At 53.8% G+C, this 18,512-nt stretch overlaps 1 protein-coding gene across 2 annotated transcripts in view; it reads right to left on the bottom strand.

Moving 5' to 3' along the window:
• Positions 1-1,738: 1,738 nt before the first annotated feature.
• The window catches only part of Fbxo21 (F-box protein 21), a 33,648-nt gene continuing 16,874 nt past the window's right edge, over positions 1,739-18,512 (bottom strand). Inside the window, exons 8-12 of one of the 2 annotated variants that reach the window (XM_021186683.1) lie at positions 16,565-16,744; positions 15,612-15,744; positions 10,877-11,088; positions 9,196-9,353; positions 1,739-3,919 (exon numbers count right to left, since the gene is read on the bottom strand). In XM_021186683.1, coding sequence (XP_021042342.1) covers positions 3,732-3,919; positions 9,196-9,353; positions 10,877-11,088; positions 15,612-15,744; positions 16,565-16,744 — 871 coding nt within the window. In that variant the 3' untranslated portion in view covers positions 1,739-3,731. The remainder of the gene's footprint in view (positions 3,920-9,195; positions 9,354-10,876; positions 11,089-15,611; positions 15,745-16,564; positions 16,745-18,512) is intronic. The other variant, XM_021186684.2, reaches the window with a different exon arrangement.

Here is an 18,512-nt window from a genome sequence, read left to right as displayed (position 1 = left end):
ATTACATCATAGACACTGGGCCAACAAGGCCAACAAGGAGGCAGGAACATTCTGGAAGAGAACTCTGGGTACCATTTTTATGTGGGTTATCTGATGAACAATTAAGAGATCTCCAAGTGTGACTCGAAAGAGTGACAGCATATAGTGGTGGTGTGGACCCCATGCCGATAGTAGGGACGGAATACTGGCGTGCCCCCCGCCCCCCCAAGCTGGCCATCTTTAATGCTAGCTGCCCTGCCGTGGGACATGTAGGGGTGACCTGTGGCAGCTACCATGCTGCAGGAGGCTGGGCCTGATCCAGTCATGGGAACCTCTAGACATGTCGCTCCGTCCTTTCTCTCTTCAGACTGGATGGGGAGAAGCCCTCAGGGGACCCTTGGCAGTTACCTCCCTAAGCCTGGGTCTCCGGATACTGAGCCATCTCTATCCCCATCCCCAGCAATACCAGAGCACGAATATGAAAGTTTAATGGTGCTTGGGGCTGAGGTTTTTGGGTCTATTCACTACGGAATTCTATCAGTGTTAGCCTAACTGTCACTACGAGGCCGCCGCACACAGATGCTCTAACTGTACAGATTTTTCACCCATGGAAGGTTTGTTTTTGAACCCACCAGCCTTCAGGAGGCTCAGAACAGGAGGTGGGGAGGGAACAGTGAGGTAGTTGTGTCCATGACACAGTTGTGAAGGGCTGGGCTCAGTGGCTTTTTTTTTTTTTTTTTTACTCGCCCACCTACACAAACAGCGGGACCTAGGTTTACACAGCAGAATCTTATCCTCAGGAGGGTCTAACGGAGCAGCAGCCTGCCTCCAGGAAGCCTTGAGTGGGGCTGTTGTGCCTTTTAAACCAAAGGCGAGCAAGGGATGTCACCCAGCGCTGGCCAGGCATTTGGTGATCTGGCTCTGTTCTTACCTTCCACGAGGCAGCTCACCCATGACAAGCATCAGCATCCTTCAATCAAGAGCCTCCGTGTGTACTCCTTCCTTCTATGCAAACAAAGCCAGATAAACAAAGATAGCGCAGGCTACATCTGGATGATGACATCCACAGATGGCTTTTAAACGAAGTCTTTCTCAGTCATCCAATCCCCACCCTACCCCTACTTCTTGTCAGGACTAAAGCAAGCAAACAGCTGTCTTTATAGACCTGTCCCTGGCCTGGCTCCATTTAATACATTAAGATGGAAACACTTCCAAATGAGAGCAGAAGCGGCTGGTGCAACGATGAATCCACAATGGTGCTCCAAGATCGAAAACAAGGCCCTTGCTAACTAGGGAGACAGGGATGGGCTAGCTTTGGACATCTTGAGTGTGCTGGGTAAGCTCTGGGCCTGACTGAGGAAGACCCGTCCCCCTGTCTGGCCTCTCCGGAGGGCCAGCAAGCTGCAAGTGTGGAGAGGGCTCATTCTGAGTAGCCTGGTGGTACTCACAGCAGGACACCCTGAGCAGAGTGCAGCTAGCATCCCTGTTGTCACCAAGGACAAGGAGGCCACTGTCCTGCTTGTCCCTCCTTAGATGTGCAGTTCTCCTTTGGCAGACAAAAAAGGCATCCTCAACTGACAGCCCGGGACACTTCTAGCAGTTCCCAGGGCCCCAGAAAGTCTGCACTCAGCAAGACACTTATCAAATGTTAAAGGAAACCTAAGGTCAGCTATTTTTTTTTTTCTTCTACCTTGTTCAGCGGAGCCCCTGCTTCCTCCTCTCTTGCTACTGAATGAAAGTGGGCGGGTCACTGGCATGGTTTCTCTCGGCAAGTTCGTTTATTAATTGTACAAAAAAAAAAAAGAAAAGAAAAAAGACCCTTGGCACTCATTAGAAGAGAAGTTGCTATATCCAAATATGTAATATTTAACATTGTGAAAGTTCTACTTTTTAATAACAGGGTTTTTGAAAATGGAGAAAACTTTTGGAAAAATTTTTAAAAAGAAACTTATGATTTATTAGAGTACAGGATCCAAAACACATTTTTAGAAAAATATAAAGTGCCCAAATACCAACTTACACGGGTGATATAGGCTCCCTCAGCCAAACGAAGCCTTCGTGAAGAAACACATTTAAAAACAGTCTAGGTACATTATTTACAGTCAGGTCAGGGGGGGAAGCCACCTTTCTCAGCTTTGACGTTTCTCTACGGAAAAAAAAGGAAATCGAAGCAGAACCCAGCAATGGAGACTCCCAGCATGCTCCGCGGCTGCTCAGTCCTGGGGTGCAAGGGTGTGAGTCCTCGTGGGCCGGTTCTCACCTTTGAATGAGCAGGTGTAAAATCCCCCAGCCCTGGGCAGATGTTCTGAGTAGTTAAGTTTCCAAATGTAAGTCTGAACCTGCCTCAGACTGGTTCTGCCTGGTGAGGCACGGACTGGACAGGAACCTTTTCTGCTGCAAGAGCCTCAAGCTTCCCGCCCTTCTAGAGACTGCCTTATCCCATCATCCTGGGGCTGGTGGAGGACAATGGAAGAGGGAGCGCTCATTTGGAGCAGTGTGGTGTGAGGATACATATGCGGCAGGCAGGCAGGCGGGCGGGCTGGCGAGCCCTAAAGCTCTGTTCACTACAGCAACATGGGACAGGTATGCCATTGGCCCAGTGGGTAGTTTTACCTATGGGACTGCTTGTCTGAGGACCAGGGGGCACCCAGTAGGATCTGGTAAAGGCTTGGTCCTCACTCAAGGACAGCATCAGGCAGAAGCCAGGGGTGACCTGAGGCCAGACCGCATTCAGGAGTCAGTGTCCTGGAGCCTTCAGACTGGCAGCTTGAAGCCCAAAGCATGCACTCCTCTTTCCATAAGCCCAAGGCTCTCACAATGGAGGCTCTGGATGTGACTCAGGCATGACAGGGACCACGACGCCTGTCTCCCCCAGCTAGGCTTCTTCAGTTCATTTTCCTGATCAGAACAGACACATTCTCTTGGTTTGGGGACCAGGAGGTACAAGTTTTAAGAGCAATTTTCCTTCGATCTGCAGGCCTGGCTACTGAAGCGGGCCCATGACCGACTTAAGATCCACTCAGGAGACTGGAGTAGATCCTAAAGTTAACCAAGGAGTAGTCATCTTAAAGGAGCAGCTCAGGAACGTGGAGAAGCTCACTCGGAAAGGCCATTGCTGTGCATCTGCTCAGAGAACCAATGTAACAAGACAGGAGCTCACAACAGGCAGAAATGTGCACAGACCCAGTGAGAGAAGGGAGACACTGTTGTTCTCCCAATTTAAATTAAAAATAACAACAATAACAAAAAAGGGAATACTTGAAATCTGTGTTTCTGTAGTAGTTACAAACTGAACCGTGATCGTTCTGCTCTCACCTCTATGCCCTCCTCCGAGTACAACCTAATGCAAGGCCGAAGGCGGCAGGCCTGACAGCAGTCTGTGGTCCAGGGATGAGGGGACATGGCCCCCGACTGACTGTCCAGCGGGAGAGACTGACACAAGGTAGATGGAGACAGGGATGGGAAGGGGGTGAGAGGACAGAATGTCACACACTGTCACCACGGGACAAGCACACGAGCCATGCCACGGGACACGGTGCCTTTCAACTGATTCACTAGTGTAGCGGAGAGCAACGCTGTCTGTGGCTGGAGGAGCGCACACCATCTAAAGTGGGGAGGCAGCCAGGCTGCTGGTGAAGTGGCTGTCCTGTGTTGACTCCAGGGGCAGCACGCGTCCTTCAGGAATCCTGGTCCCCTAGAAGGTGGCAGCAGCAGCAGCAGCAGCAGCAGCACAGATGTGACACCCCCTGAGTTTACTCGGCTGTGTCCTCCTTTGCACTGTAAATATTCTGCACTGTCTCGTACACAAACTCCAGGTCCTCGGGGTATCGGATCTCCAGCTCTGCGTTTGGGATGTAGTGTGTGCCTGTGAACTCCGAGAAGTAGCGCCCTACATCTGGGTGCGAGATTTCCTGAGGCTCCACGTTGTATTCCAGGTTTTCTGTTGGCAAAGAGGCAGCAGACACTGCTGTTAGCATTTCGCTTTCTGCAGTGGCTCTCTGCTGAAACCCTCCTGCTGCCCCTTCCAGGGGTGCTTTTGAAACAGAGCAAAAGTTACCAGCAGGGATGGATGCTCTGGTATTACAGGTATCAGCCAAGAGGAAAAGGCAGAGGGGGGAGGTAAGAGGAGGGAGCAAAGGGCGCAGGCCTCTGTCCTGTAGCTCTGTTCAGAAGACGTTTCTTCCTATTCTCTAAGAGGTGCTTGGCTCTGAGATTCTCAGTGGCACCTTTGGGGTGCAAACAGCTGGAGTCGGGGTGCACGATCCTCGCCTGCACACCCCATCACCCAGAACCTCAAGGTTCCGAGTCTCTAGCCTGCCACCCTGTCCACAGATAAGAGCCCCACCACACAGCAACCATTCGCCAACTGAGTCCTTCCTTTGGGGCCGCACCTCCAGGGTAAGCTGGTGGCTGTGACTACACCCACACTCTACTTGGTCCCTAAGAGAGCCTGCCTACGCCCTTCCTTATCTTGACTTTGCCAAAAGAAGGAACAGGTCTTAGGCATCACATGGAAAGGACCAAAGCCCTTCCTCCTGGCCCAGCCTCAGAGGACAGGGGACCACAAGGTCCCACTGCTGCCAAAGTCCTAGCAAGAGAGGAGCTGACCTCCCAGAAGCCCCAGGCCTTGTTCCCAGGCTGGGGCACAGGCACAGCTCTGCTCTAGAATTACGTTAAGTGGGTCTGGAGCACACAGGAGGCACACAGCCCAACCCAGACACTCTCAGAGGCCTAGAGCTTGGGCTGTCCCTGGCGCTTGTCTCCGTGAGGTCGAGTGTGGCCACCCATCTGTTCGCCTTTAGCCACAAATCTGGAGGATCTGGGGACACTGTTGGGGCAGCATCTTCAGACTGGGTTAGGGACACGCCCCGTGAAGTCACATGGTCAGGAGCACCAGCACACCAAGACACTAGTGTGGAGTCAGAAGCCAGAAGCCTGACTGCAGACCAGGAGGGCGGGCCCAGGGTCAGGGGCGGTGTCCACCTGAGGAGACGCCAGGAGGCCTACCACTTCTAGGCTGCAGGGCACTTTTGAGCCTGTGGCTTACTCTGGTCAAGCCCCGTGGCAGCCTCAGTGCACTGCCATCTTGGCCCCACCCCACAGGAGGGACTGCTGAGGGCTCTGGCTGGGTCAGAACCTGCAGTGTAGGGCTCAGGGGGGCACAGCCACGTCACTGTCTCCATGCTCACACTTCTAAAGGCTCACACTAAAGCACCCTTGACGACTGTTTCACAGAACTCCTGCAGGCCAGCCACAGAGGCCTCATGCCCTACAGAAAACACCAAGGAGAGCAGAAAGCCGTGTCCCTCTAAGGCCCTCACTCTCATGATGGTTATCTGCCACTGCAGGCAGGACAGGTGACAGAAACCAATTCAGTTCCAGAGGGGTTCGATTCCCGCTTTGAGGCTGATGTGTTTAGTGCAGCTTTGTGGGGACAACAGTAGCTGGGTAGCCTGCTGGCCCTCGGGTGGCTGTGGTGCTGAGGAACTGAACCCGGGCTTCTGCTCGCTGGCTGAGCGCTCCATCCCCAAGCTGCAGCCTGATTTCATGCTTACTCTGAGACTAAGGTGTCCAGGCTGCGGGCCAAGTGTGGGGATCACAGCTGCTCATCCCTAAGCAGAGCCTACACAAGCGTCTCCCAGGAGAGAAGACAGCGGCAAGCAGGCCAGTGGCCGTGTACCTGGAAGGAACGTGTCACCTGATGTGCCTCTAAGCAGCACAATGCTGCGGCTCTCGAGAGAAACGTGTCTCACATTTAACACTGTCTGTAGCTCCTTTGAACTTGGTGGACATGCACCCAAGAGATATTACCAGGAGCCCTCTGCGGGCGCCTAGCCTGGCCCCGCCGTCTCTGGGGACAGCAGCCAGCACATCCTGCACACCCTGAAGTCTAGTACTCATCTTGTTATCTATACCAAATGCACAGTAAGCATTTATCTCTACTCCACTGTTTGAACAGAGACCACAGACCTCTTGGTACTAAGTGTGGATGTCTCTAGTCAAAGGGTTGTGGGGTGGAGCCACCAGAAGAGTGAACACTTGAGATTTTACCCCTAAAAGACAATGCCAGGCCATTGAAATGACTCAGCAGGCAAAGGCACTTGTCACCAGCCTAAGACCTCAGTTTGTCCCCCAGGACCCACATTGTGGGAGAGCCGACTCCCACAAGCCCCCTTCTCATCTCTTCATGCATGCCACAGTCCGCACCCACCTCACCACACAGGATCTAAACAAGAGAAAGCCAAATGGCCCCCGAAGTGACCAACTGTCACTTTATACCCCTCACCCCCACTTCAGGGATCCTCATCCTGGCACCATGCATGCCAGCAGGAGTAGGCGGTATGTGCTGCAGTGGAAGAACAGCATAGGATGTGACAGGAGTTATGGAAGGAGACCTGCCAATCTGCTCATGAGACATCGCCCGCCTGCCTGCCTCCCCCCCCCGCCCCCCCACGGCACACCTCCATACAGTGAGGGACAGGAGCCAACAGTGTGTGTGCAGTGCTCCCCCTGGTGGCAGCAGGGGGTCTGCCACACATGCTTTGGAGAACTACAGACTAGAAAGTCATTACTCAGTGACAATTAGAACTCACTGACAATTAGATCCGAACTAAAACACACAATACAGATAAATTAACACAGAGACACTCAAAGGGAAGCCGAAGGGAGCAGTTTCAAAATGTAGGGCGCTGGCCACTGAGAGCCCAGAGGGTAGGACTCAAGTCTGGCTTTGGCATCTGTGTGGGCGGCTCACAACCACAATCACTCCAGCTCCAGAGGACCAACCCCTCTGGCCTCTGCAGGCATTGCACTAACCATCCATACCGCCCCCCCCACACACATAGGCACATAATTTAAAGCAAAATAAAGTATTTTAAAACATGATGCTGCTCAGACCTTGAGTTGGCTCAGTGGGTAAAAGTATGTGCTGTGTAAACAGGAGGACCCACACAAAGGGGGACTAGAGCCAGCTCCTCAACACTGTCTCAGCCTCCAGCACATGCTTGGGACATGCATGTACACCCCATGCTCATGGCATGCGTACACACGCACGCGCATACACACACACACTAACAGTAATTTTTTCTAAAAAACTTAAAAGTCTAGCGAGGTCTCCATCCTATCTCTGGCCATGGGCCGTGAGCACCCAACTGTCCTCAGAGTCCATAACACACTGGAGAGAGAAGCAGGACTCTGGTAGGGAGATGGCATGGGGAGGGAGGCCCAGGGAGAAGCATCTCCCATCACTGAGCAGATGCAGCAGACACTCCTCATGCACATTACTCCTGTGTCAGCGTGGACCAAGTGCTAGGGCAAACTGCAGTGTCATAGGTCTCTGGGGACTGACACTCACAGGACACAGTATGACTCCCTGCTAATTACAGAAGCCGAGTTAGCTAGGGTCGAACTCAACATCACCCAGTGTGGGCCACAATCCCCAGCTCCTCTGGGTGGGGTGGCCTGTGGGGAAGTGATGGCCATGCAGTCATACTTCACTGCCAGGCCACAGAGAAAGCGGAGGTAAGGAGTGAGCCAAGCTAGAAGGTCAGTCAGCCAGAGCAACCAACACCTGGATGCCTAAAAAATAAATAAATAAATAAATAAAATTCAAGTCCTGGTGCAGCAGAGCCAGACTGAAGAAAGAAGCTGTGCTAGGCTCTGCAGAGGGAGGGAGCCACAGCGGAACTAGGTGGCTGAGCCTGCCACACTGCGCAGGGCTGTCCTGTGACCACTGGGCAATGAGGAAGCTGATGGAACATGAGCTGTTAGCCATGTGGTTTAGTGTTGCTGTCAGCCACGAGGCAGGATTCGCTAACGCTCCTTCAATCGCTGGCAACAAGTCCACATCTCTGTTCACTGTCAAACACATCCAGACGAGGAGCCTGCTGGCACCAAACGGCACCGTGTAGAGCGCATCGGCAGGCGCAGGCAGGGTGGAATGTGAGCAGACACTTAGGATCGTGGGGTAGAGAGCCCAGGCTGGCCCAGGAAGGTGAGTGATGCCTGTGTGTGGCTACGGGAAGAGTCCCTTGCCACCCCTGTACCCCACAGCCAGCAACAGCAGCCCTTGGGAGAGGCCACACTCCTGGCTGACAGGAAGGCCACTGGAAACCAGTACAGTTACAGCCACTTCCCACTGTGCGGCACTGGGTCAGGGGCCACACACTTCCGTTTTCTGTAGACTACTGGCTTCAGCTATTCAGTCCTCGGTTTATGAAGTGCAGCAGGCAAAGAATCTAAGACTAAATGAACTGTTTCTAGAAACTTCCATGCCCTATGTAAAGATGGTCATACCTGCTGTGTATATGTACGTGGACAAGTGATGTACCTGGCGCTGCCACGCCCACAAGCTTTCTGCAGTCCTTCCCTCATCAGTCACCCAACAAAGCCCTGGAATGTTTTAAAGTCACCCTGGCCTTCAGAAGTGGAGTTTTAACTGGACCAGCTTCAAAGGCTGAGGACTGGGCTGTGGGAGCCTCCAGAACATTCAGGGGCTATGGTGGCACTGTCACCTTACCCAGAAACCCATCGTGAGATGACTGCAGGGGTCCTCCTGGCCTCCACGGGTCACGATCATGTATGGGGGAACTATTCCTGCCTTCTGAAACCTTGCCACTTGAGCCCTCAGTATTTTCAGCTCTAGTGTGGGTAGAGCAAGCCTGACGGTTCAGGCCAGAGCCCATCGCCAAGCTCCTGCTTCACATCCTCCTAGGCAGGACAAAGTGGAGGTCACCTCCACAAGCTCCAGCTTTGCATGAGAGAGGCTGAGCCTGTGTCCCAGGCTGTCTTGGTACCCATCATGCCAGTGTTCACGTCCCCTCTTATTAATACAATCTTGTGCATCTTCCTGGTCAGGAGGCACGCAGACAAAGAAGAACCAGACTCACAGGGTAGCCTCTGCTCTGGCTCTTCAGCTCCACCTATCCCCGGCTTATCACTTCCTGGGGTCACCAACCCACAGGGATGGTGCTGGGGGCTGCAGTTTCCACTTGTGGCCACACGAGGGCGACTTTGGGGGAAGTATCAGAAGCCAGGCCAGGAGACATGGCAGTCAGGACTCTGGCTGGTGTGGACAGTGAGTAGGCTGAGGGTCAGGAGTAGCTCTAGAACAAGCATGCCATGATTGTGTGCCTGTGTGTGACTAGCCGTGGACAGCTGCCACCTCTGAGCACACTGGTCAGCCAGGGGCCAGTGCAGGTCCAGCGAGAGTCTTACCTTGGGCTGCATATCTGCAGGAGCCATCCTCCACCAGCACATTGTAGAAGGGCTGATGGTGGCCGTGAGGCAGACTGTGCACATTCATGTTTCGGATCCACTCGTGCCCCATCATGCACGTGGGGTCCCAGCCGTAGATCACACAGTTGTAGCCGTACCTGTGGAGCGGGGGGAGGCCAGTGAGTTCCCAGGGAGCCTGGCTAGGGCTCTCACACCTCTGTCCATTCCCTGCTGTCACCCTGGGTCAAGTCCCTCGGACACCCTGTCCCTCTTACAAACCCTCACTGTCAACAAAGCACTTCACTGGAAAAGAATAACCTGCTGTTACTTCTGTTTGATTTTTGTAGATGGTTCTCACTGTGTAGCTCTGGCTGTCCTGGAACTATGTAGATCAGGCTAGCCTCAAACTCACAGAGCTTAGCCTGCTTGACCCCTGAATACTGGGATTAAAGATGTGCACTACCATACCTAGCTTAAGAAACTTTTGAGCTAGGCAGCGGTGGCACACGCCTTTAATCCCAGGACTTGGGAGGCAGAGGCAGGTCTCTGAGTTCAAGGCCAACCTGGTCTACAGAGTGAGTCCCGGGACAGCTAGGGCTACACAGAGAAAACCCTGTCTTGAACCTCTCTCCCCACAAAAAGAAACTTTTGAGCATAGTGAGAGACGCACAGAAAAGTGTCGGTCGGTGTCAAAGGTGACAGGATAGGGTCCCGATCACGCGACCTATCATTGCAGACTAAAACAGACTCCCAGAGGCACAGCAGCTAGCTAACTATCATGTGACTTGAGATCCAAGAAGGAAGGAAGCAGATGACAGTAAGGCCAAGTGAACAGAGGACGTAAGCAAACTACTGTGCAAAACCTTACATGACCCACCCGGCTCTGGAGGAGTCAGATGCAGGTCCATGACTGAGCAGTGGCGCCCTCCCTCTCCTTCAGAAAGACCCAGAGTGGCTAGGGTGAATGTATGCAGCATTAGCGTCTTTAGTCCAGACCCGAGGAGGAGGAGGAGGAGGAGGAAGAGGAGGAGGAAGAAGAAGAAGAGGAGGAAGAGGCGGCAGCAGCAGTGGTGATGGTGAAGGAGGAGGATGTGGTGCTCCAGGATACAGGAGCTTCAGCTGCCTCGTGTCCCCTCCTCCCCACTTATGTACCTTTGCAACTTTCCATTCACTAAATGAATGGAAACCATAGCTCCTACCAGGGAAGTCATGGACAGCTTATCCTCACAGACAATGGAGGGGTTGGGGAAGGAAGCCTGTGTGGCACGAGACTGAGAAGTGCCTTTACCAGTGAGGGAGTCCTGAAGACCGAGTGTCACCTGCTGCACGTGCATTCTAGGGCATGCTGTGGGGACAGTCACTCACAGCTCATGGGCTACTTGTGGCCCACACCACCACTCATGAGTTAAACTGCAATGATAAACAGATGTGTACCCAACTGCGACCCTGATGGATCTGGGCTGGCAGGAGAAGGGAGAAGCAGGAGAGTGCCCGGGGGCTGCAGCCCAGCAGGCTTGCCCAGCTCACTGTCCCTAGGCTGGAGCCCAGCAACCTATACAAAGTCTTAGTGCAGTCAGAGTCCATGCAAGACATGACACTTCAGCCAGGAGCAGGGTGCTCTGTGAAATGACCCGAGTTCCCAGGGTGTGGCTGGCCACAGAGGCCTCGAGCACTCACTCACCTCTTGTGCTTCATCACAAGCCCAATGGAGTAGCAGACGTCCCTGTGCTTCTCCTCGGAGCGCAGCTTCACCTCCACACCCACCTCCTCCTTCTTACGTTCAATGTGCTCTAACGTGTGCTGCACGAGATAGCCCACCGCCCCGTGCTGCCCGGGGTCCAGCGTCTGGATGTGCTGGAGGATGTCAAGCACCTTCAAGACAAGGCAGAAAGACTAGGAGATAATATTTTCGCCAGGCCTTTTCTTTTCCGAAGCGTGGGATCGACACCTACCCACGTAGCCTGACAAAGACCGGCATGCCACTTGCGGAGCAGGATTCTTGTGAGCCAAACACTCTTGGTGAGCACAGGAGCCGAGAAAGGCCAACTTCATTTTTCTTTTCTTTTTTAAAGTACATAAACCATTCTATCCTGTCATTCTTGCTTTAAGAGGGGAAGATACTGAGACCCCTTAGCCAAGGCAAAAGACACTTGGCAGAACTGTCCCGGGGCTGGATGGACCTCTCCTAAGCTGAGGGAGGGGCCAGGCAGACACCATCTGCCTGCTGCGCGTAGCAGCTCCACTCAAGAGTCAGGCAACGTGCGAAGTGCGTGTGCGCACAGTGACACTGGAGCCCATGCACTGGGTGCTGGGGCACACACTGGCCTCTGACAAGCCTGCCCTTCCAGTCTACTGAGCCCAAGCTGCTTAATGAGACAGAAGTCTCAGCGCTGGGCACAGCCCCGCTCGCATTCCAGCTCCTTCCTGCCACACCGACAACCACAGCCACAAAGCCTTAGCAATTTTTCTGAAGCCGACCTCGCCTTCCAGAGCAATACAAAGGGCTCCTGGTATTTCCTAGGGATGAACTGGAGGTTTCTGTAGGGCACGGCATGGCACGGCCACCACTGATTTGGCTCAGTAAGTTTAAATGCTGGCCTGAGGTCAGAGGGTTAACAAAGATGTGGCCGTGGGTATGACCTCGGTCCATGGTTTCAACCACTGTTGAGGCAGGAGAATCTGATAGAAGCATCTTAATTACTGTGATACAACTTAACATAAACAATAGGCAGAGTTGCCAGGACTTCAAATATTCCAAAGCCAGCTTCAACAAGAATCTACTAGGAGCCAGCCCCCAGCCACATACCACCTCCAGGAGGGGGCGTGAAGGTGGGGATGCTCCCGGCATTTGTCCTTCGTAGCTGAGAGCATCCCATCTGACAAAGGGCCTCTGTGGATTCTGCCGAAACAATGGCCGTCCTTGTGTGTGCTTGCCAGTGAGGCAGCTCTGCCACTGCACACAGCCCCTTCTTGCCCAGAGGCCACCCAACAGACCTGAGGCCAAGCCAGATATGGACTTCTCAGGGCACAAAGGTGGCCCACATTCAGTCAGTAAGACAGAAGTACTGGTTCCTTGCAGATGTGTAAGGTTGAGGGGAGGGGACATGGAGAAGGAGATGTGACTTGGACCTGGTGTGGTCACAAAGAGTACTGACAGTGGGCATGGTGACCACGACCAATGCTGCAGGCCCTGGCTGGATGTAATGACTCGTATCTTTAATCCCAACACTGGGAAGTAGATCCAGAGCCAGTGTGGGCTATACACGATAACCTTGCCTCAGAGACAAAAATAACAAGCCACGCCCCATCCAAATAAAAAACAAAAGTCCCCACACTCAGGGAGAGAGCTGGAAGGCTGCCCTCCTGCCCAGGGCCGTGCCTGTACACTGCTACTCCTCGGGCCACACAGCAGCACAGATGGCCGTGGCCAGGCCCTACAGGCGGCAGCTCCATGCTCGCCAGTCGCTGACCTGTGTGCATGAGTCCTGCCTGACCACAAAGCCCCACTCTGCGCTCTTGGCTCCCCTGGCTTACTTGTCTGTTGGATTTCCTGCTGGGGCTGCAGGTGGGCATGGCAGGGGCCCTTGATGACAGTTGAAGGTCGCAGAACGCTGCTTGCCATGGGTGTGCCAGGCCAGTTCTACATACCCTGCTTTGGCACTCTCTCCTAGCCCAAGCAGCCTATGCCTTAAACACCCACTTGTAGACAGTATGCTGGTTGGCCCCATGTTGGAAAATCTGTAAGTGCTGGAAGCCTCCTTCACCTACGTCCAAGGGAAGTACAGTCACCTAACCATTCCCCTTGGGAATCTCTCTGGGCAGCTGCCACACGCCAAGACCAGTGCTGTGACACAGTGACTAGTGAGGAGCACAGTGTATCCCAGGTCCTAGAACGTGGTCCAGTGTGGAGAGGGAGGCTGGAGCAGCAATGGAGCGGGTCGGCAGAGGGGAGTGCTGCAGGAACATGGCAGACACAGCAGTGCAGCCGAGCACCAGGGGAGAGCACACAGCACACAGCACACAGGTCAGGCAGGTGGGCAGGAGCACAGAGACTTGGGAGAAAAGCAGCCAGTGGCAGCACAGAGCCACTCAGGGACCAGTCTTTTCTGCTGACATCCTGACTGCTGTGGACACGACAGGAAGGCCAGTGGCCAGGCCCTCCCTCCCCTGCTCTGCTCAGATGTGACTGAAGGAGGCACGGAAGGAAGCCCCTGGGACCATACACTGGGTAGAGAAAGACTAAAGAGGACCCACATGTAAAGCCAGGCAGGGAGATCCAAGGCTCGGAAAGGTCAGAAGGAGGCTGGGAAGCGGCGGGAGGCGGCCAGGAGGCCAGGAGGCAGGTGGAAAGGGCAAGGTCACCTGCCGGCCTTACAACAGCAACAGAAGGGCTGCTGGCCAGAACAGGGCCTGGGGGAGGGCTGGGAGTAAGAGCACATGCTTTGGGGAGTGGGCAGTCAGTACACAGTGGACACCGTGTGAGCCAGCAGGCAGGGATGAGATAGGACGGCAGCCACAGGCAAGCACAATGGGGCCCATGATAAGCCTTTTATTCCAGCGAGGGCAGGGGTGCTTCCCACACTGCAGAGAGAGCCTGAGGGTCCCAGGCCATCCGCTCTGGCTGCACTAAGTACAGCTGTTGTCTCCTTAGTCATAGGGACTCTCGAGTGCTACCTGCGTGGGCTCAGAGCAGAGGTAACCGCTTGCCTCTCAGCACGTGGAAACTGGCAATCACAATGCAGTGCCACAGGGCAGCTGAGGACACAGGGAGGCCTTCTGCAAACACGGCCACACGGCCACAGTGACCAAGAGGACTGCCTTTCCACGGCTCCCCAACTTCAAGGAACAGAATGCAGAAGGTGAGGCACCTGCAGGCTTCCTGCTCAGAAACAGGTGCTTTTTAACCAGCCAGGCCATGCGCCGCCGCAGGCTGTCCTCCCATGCACAGTCTTCCCGAGGGGGCCTCCTGCAGGCTGCCCGGGTGCCACTCCTGCCCCTTTGGTCTCTCTCGGGGATGGCCCACCCTTTGACCTCCCCCAGAAGCCCTCCTCTGGAGAAGCCACATGGAGTGATGACGTGCAGCCCTAAGCAGCTCTAAGCAGCTCTTCATGATCTTGGGGTGTTGAGTCCCTAGGCGGGCACTGAGAACTTAGGGGAGGGGGGTCCTAGCTCAGAACAGAAGGCCTGTGTCCACCCGGCAGGCAGCACACACCAGAAGAAAACTTGTACTGGTTTGAGTGACACTGGGAAGGTGACAGGATGCTGTGAGGATGATGGACTTCAGTTGTAGACTCTGACTGGGACAACCCAGCAAAGGCACGCTTGCTCTCTCCTTCCCGAGCGATCCTGAAATCCCTCAACAAACACAACTGTCTGAACAAATTCAAAAGACTGACTGACCCCTGGGCTGCTGAACGGGTTGCAGCCCCCGGGCGCACACTTCCAGAGCATGTGTCTGTTTGGCCAAGGATACAGGGCTGCCACTTTGTGCGGCACCACACACCCTTAAAGCCACGGACTGATGATATAGAATCACTTAGGAGAGCATTTACTTTCTCTTTAAAAATACAGTTTAAAAGATTTGATTTTTAATTATGTGGATGTGCGTGGGGGGGGGGAGCACGGGATCCCCTGGAGTTGGAGTTACAGGTAGCTGAGAGCTCTCATGTGCATGCTGGGAACAGAACCCTAAGTCTTCTGTAAGTGAGAAACAGTCAGGCCATCTCTGCGGCCCCCAGAGCATTTACTTTCTATAGAAAGACTGCACATTTCAACTCTGGGAAATGTCCCAGCCAAGGCTTGGAATGAAATGCCCTCTGCAGGCTGTTCTAAGCAAACAAAATGACCAATGACTTCTTTCAAGACCAAGGAAAGGAGGGGAATGGGTCACGACTCCTGCACACTCACTCGAAACTGTACTCAGTGTGCCCAAAAGCCAGTTCTGCGTCCCACAGGTGGCGTCCCCATAGCACTTATTGCCAGTCATGGGCGTTACGGCATTAGCAAATCCAGAATCCTCAACTGGGACAGACAGAAGCCTCAGCTAGCCTCAACCGGATCTTCCCACCCATGTCCAACAGCTGCAGCAAAGGCAGGCAGCACTGAGCCCTGTCTTGCCTCTCCTTGCCCAGTCAGGTGATGCTCGGAAGGCACAGTGGGGTGCAGTGTGTGCAGCAGCAAAGGCTTGTGTCTTGTGCCCAGAGGTGAGGCACAGAACCAACAGTCACTCCTGGTGGTAGACAGAGCCAGTGCTTCTTAGAAGACAGAACACCATTTAATTAGTGGGCCAGGGCCGGGAGGCTGAGCAAATCTGAACTGACTCTCGTGCTACAGGAGGATGACCTTGTAACAGCCTTGTTCCGAACTACAGCTTTCCTCTCTAAGGCAAAGGCCCCGCATCAAAGTAAGATAATTACCTTCTCTGGCCAGATGCCCAGGTGGAAGTAGAGTCTGGCTTGGAGGAGCAGGAGCTGCACCTGGTCCGGGTACATCGCCAGGTACAGGTCCAAGGAGTCTCTGAGGAGCTGGTAGGACTGGTCAATGCCTTCCCTGGGGACAACACAGAACCTCACCTTAGGCTGTGGCCTTCCCCAAGGTTTCTGATTCCCAGACCCCGCTGTGCAACCCCGTGACGCTCTCAGGAGAAGCCACACTGAACATAACTCCCATGCCACATGGAAACCTGCCCTCACTGAGCGGTCACCTCAGCAGCACAGAGGCATGTCTGAAGAGCAAAGCAGAGGCTGTACGGGGAGCAGAGCTACCCAGGGTGAGACTGATGGATGCCAGTCCAGACTGGCAGAGATTGCACCACCAAGAGCAAACCTGGGTAGATGTGTCAATTGGGGCTCAGCACCTGTAACAGGTGTCTGTTCTGGTGTGGGGGGTTGGGAGCAGACAAGCTGCACACAGACACAGACAGAAGGTCGTCATTGTGTCCGTCCCCCCCCACCACCTCCACCCCCACAGTCTGCTCAGTTCTGCCAAGTGACAACTGTTCTAAACGGTCTATTCAAAATGAGTCCTGTTGGTGGCCTCAGGAGGCTGACTGCTCCACACTCCCCACAGTGATTTCTAGGACCTGCTTCCTCCAAGGATGGAGCAGAGTTAACCTCAGCCTCTGTCCTCTTACAGGACAGTGTACGGTCAGAGGTCAGAGCACCTGGACAGGAGTGACATCTCTGTCACTCTAAGACTGCAGGGTTTGAGCAGAATTATGTCGGTGACTGCTAGGCACGCGTGAATGCACAGCCAGTGTCACAGAAGCAGTTACCACAGGCTGGCTCATTCACCAAGCTTCCTGATAAGGTCCAGACCCCCAGAAGGCCCACGCCGGGTAGGAAGCAGCAGTGGAAGCCAGGGTCCTCACCTCTTGCCCAGGCTCAGCAGGTTGCCCACCATCCGCTGTAGCACCTTCTTCACATTCACCACTCCGTAGAGTGCTGCTGTCACGTGCTGGCCGATCAGGTACTCACACTCTTTCACCGTCAGCTGCTTGCCCTTCCCAAAAGCATCTATGTAGATGTAGTCAAAGATGTCCAGGGTGGCCCTGCCCAAGAAGAGCCATAAGTCAGGATTAAAACCCCTGGAGGAGGCGCTCCAGGCAGAGGCGGAGGTGGCGGCCAGAGCACCGCTGGACTGTTCTCACCAATACCATCATGGCCTCAGTGAGATTCTATCCTGTCAACACAGCCTTGGCTGCGGTGACCACGGTGCCCTGGTACTAAGAAGCAGAAAGGCAAGAGATGGCTCAGCAGATAAAAGTACTGTCAAACCTGATGATAGGAGCTTGATCCCTGGGACCCATATGGAAGGAGATCCCAGCAAGCTGTCCTTGACCTTACACACACTGTGACACACACATCCTCATCAACTAACAAGGGGCAGCAGTGAAGCACACTGCCCCGGCTGCTCAGAGCCCTACAGCTCTGAGCCAGGAGTTCATAGCACACCAACAGGAAGACACGGGGAGTGACCAAGGTGGGTGCTAACAACAGTGTTAAGCAGCCACCTGTCTGGGGGTCTTGGACCTCAGAGGGCCTATGAAACGTATGGAGCACCAGCTCCTCTGTGCACATAACACCAGGCCGCCATCCTAGAGAGCAGAGACCCTGGATCTGCTCATTCTCACAGTACGGCCAAGTGGTCTCCAGGGCTCATGGAGGGGTGGGCGGCTCTGTGTGGGGACAGCTTCTTTTGAGCAATCTTGATCCCGTGCCCACTGCAATCACACAACATTTTGTCTTTGGCTGCCATCTCAGCCGGATTTCTTTCCTGAGTCGCGTTCATAGCGCACTTTTGGCAAAGCCCTGGGACTTACATAAATGTTCTAAAAGAGCATGGGACTTGACGGCGCTTGCTGAGAGGCCAGAACTTCCTACAAGAAATCATCAAATACAGAACACACAGACAGAACACGCATGTGGCCAAGTGCCGGGGGGGGGGGGGGTTTAAAACAGGCTCAGACTAGCTGTGCCTCAAGAACATAGAGATGAACTCGTAAGACCAATTCTGGGGATGGATGAACCTTAGCAGTAAGGCAAGAGTTCAGTCTGCAGCACACATTAAAAAACTCAAGTCCCACAAACACAACCCAAACAGCTGCTCCTACACAAAGAGCAAATGTGAAAAACCACAGACAGATAATAAACAATACATTCTTGAAAAAGAAACCTACTGCCTCCAGGTAAATACAACTCAGCAGACCTAGCTGGGCTTAGAGGCACTGACTTCAATCGCAGTGCAGAGGCAGGCAGGCAGGCAGGCGACTGGGACTGGGAGCCTGTGTGAGCTATGCTGTCGTGCCAGGCCAGCCAGGGTTACAGAGTGAGGCCTGTCCAGTACCCAAAAATCCAACACCCCAGACAAAATCACACTTCACAAAATTAGAAGTTCGTTTTGATGACACCAATAAAGGGTGTCACCTACACAGCACACTTAATGGTGACATGGAGAAGCAGTCCATGCAGACGTGATCCCTGGGCTACAACAATGTCTCAGAGATAAAGGTGCTGGCTGCCAAGCTCAAGGCCCCGAGTTGGATCCCTGGAGCCCAAATAATAGAAGGAAAAACCGGACTCCCTCACAAGGTGTCTTCTAACTTCTGTACACACACAGAGACACAGACACAGACACAGACACAGACAGACAGACAGACACACACACACACACGGTTAAAAAAAGGAAAATGATTCCAGGCAAGATTATGTGCTATCTGTTTCTGCTTTGTAGCCAACAGAGCACGAAGCCAAGATACTGTGCTAGAAAAGACAGGACAGCACTGCTCAGACTCTGAGAGCTACAGACCATCCACACTG

This window comes from Mus pahari, chromosome 23, assembly GCF_900095145.1.
Source record: "Mus pahari chromosome 23, PAHARI_EIJ_v1.1, whole genome shotgun sequence".
Taxonomy (NCBI): Eukaryota; Metazoa; Chordata; class Mammalia; order Rodentia; family Muridae; genus Mus; species Mus pahari.
Note: the sequence above shows the minus strand (reverse complement) of the source record. Positions and strands in the feature narration are given on the sequence as shown.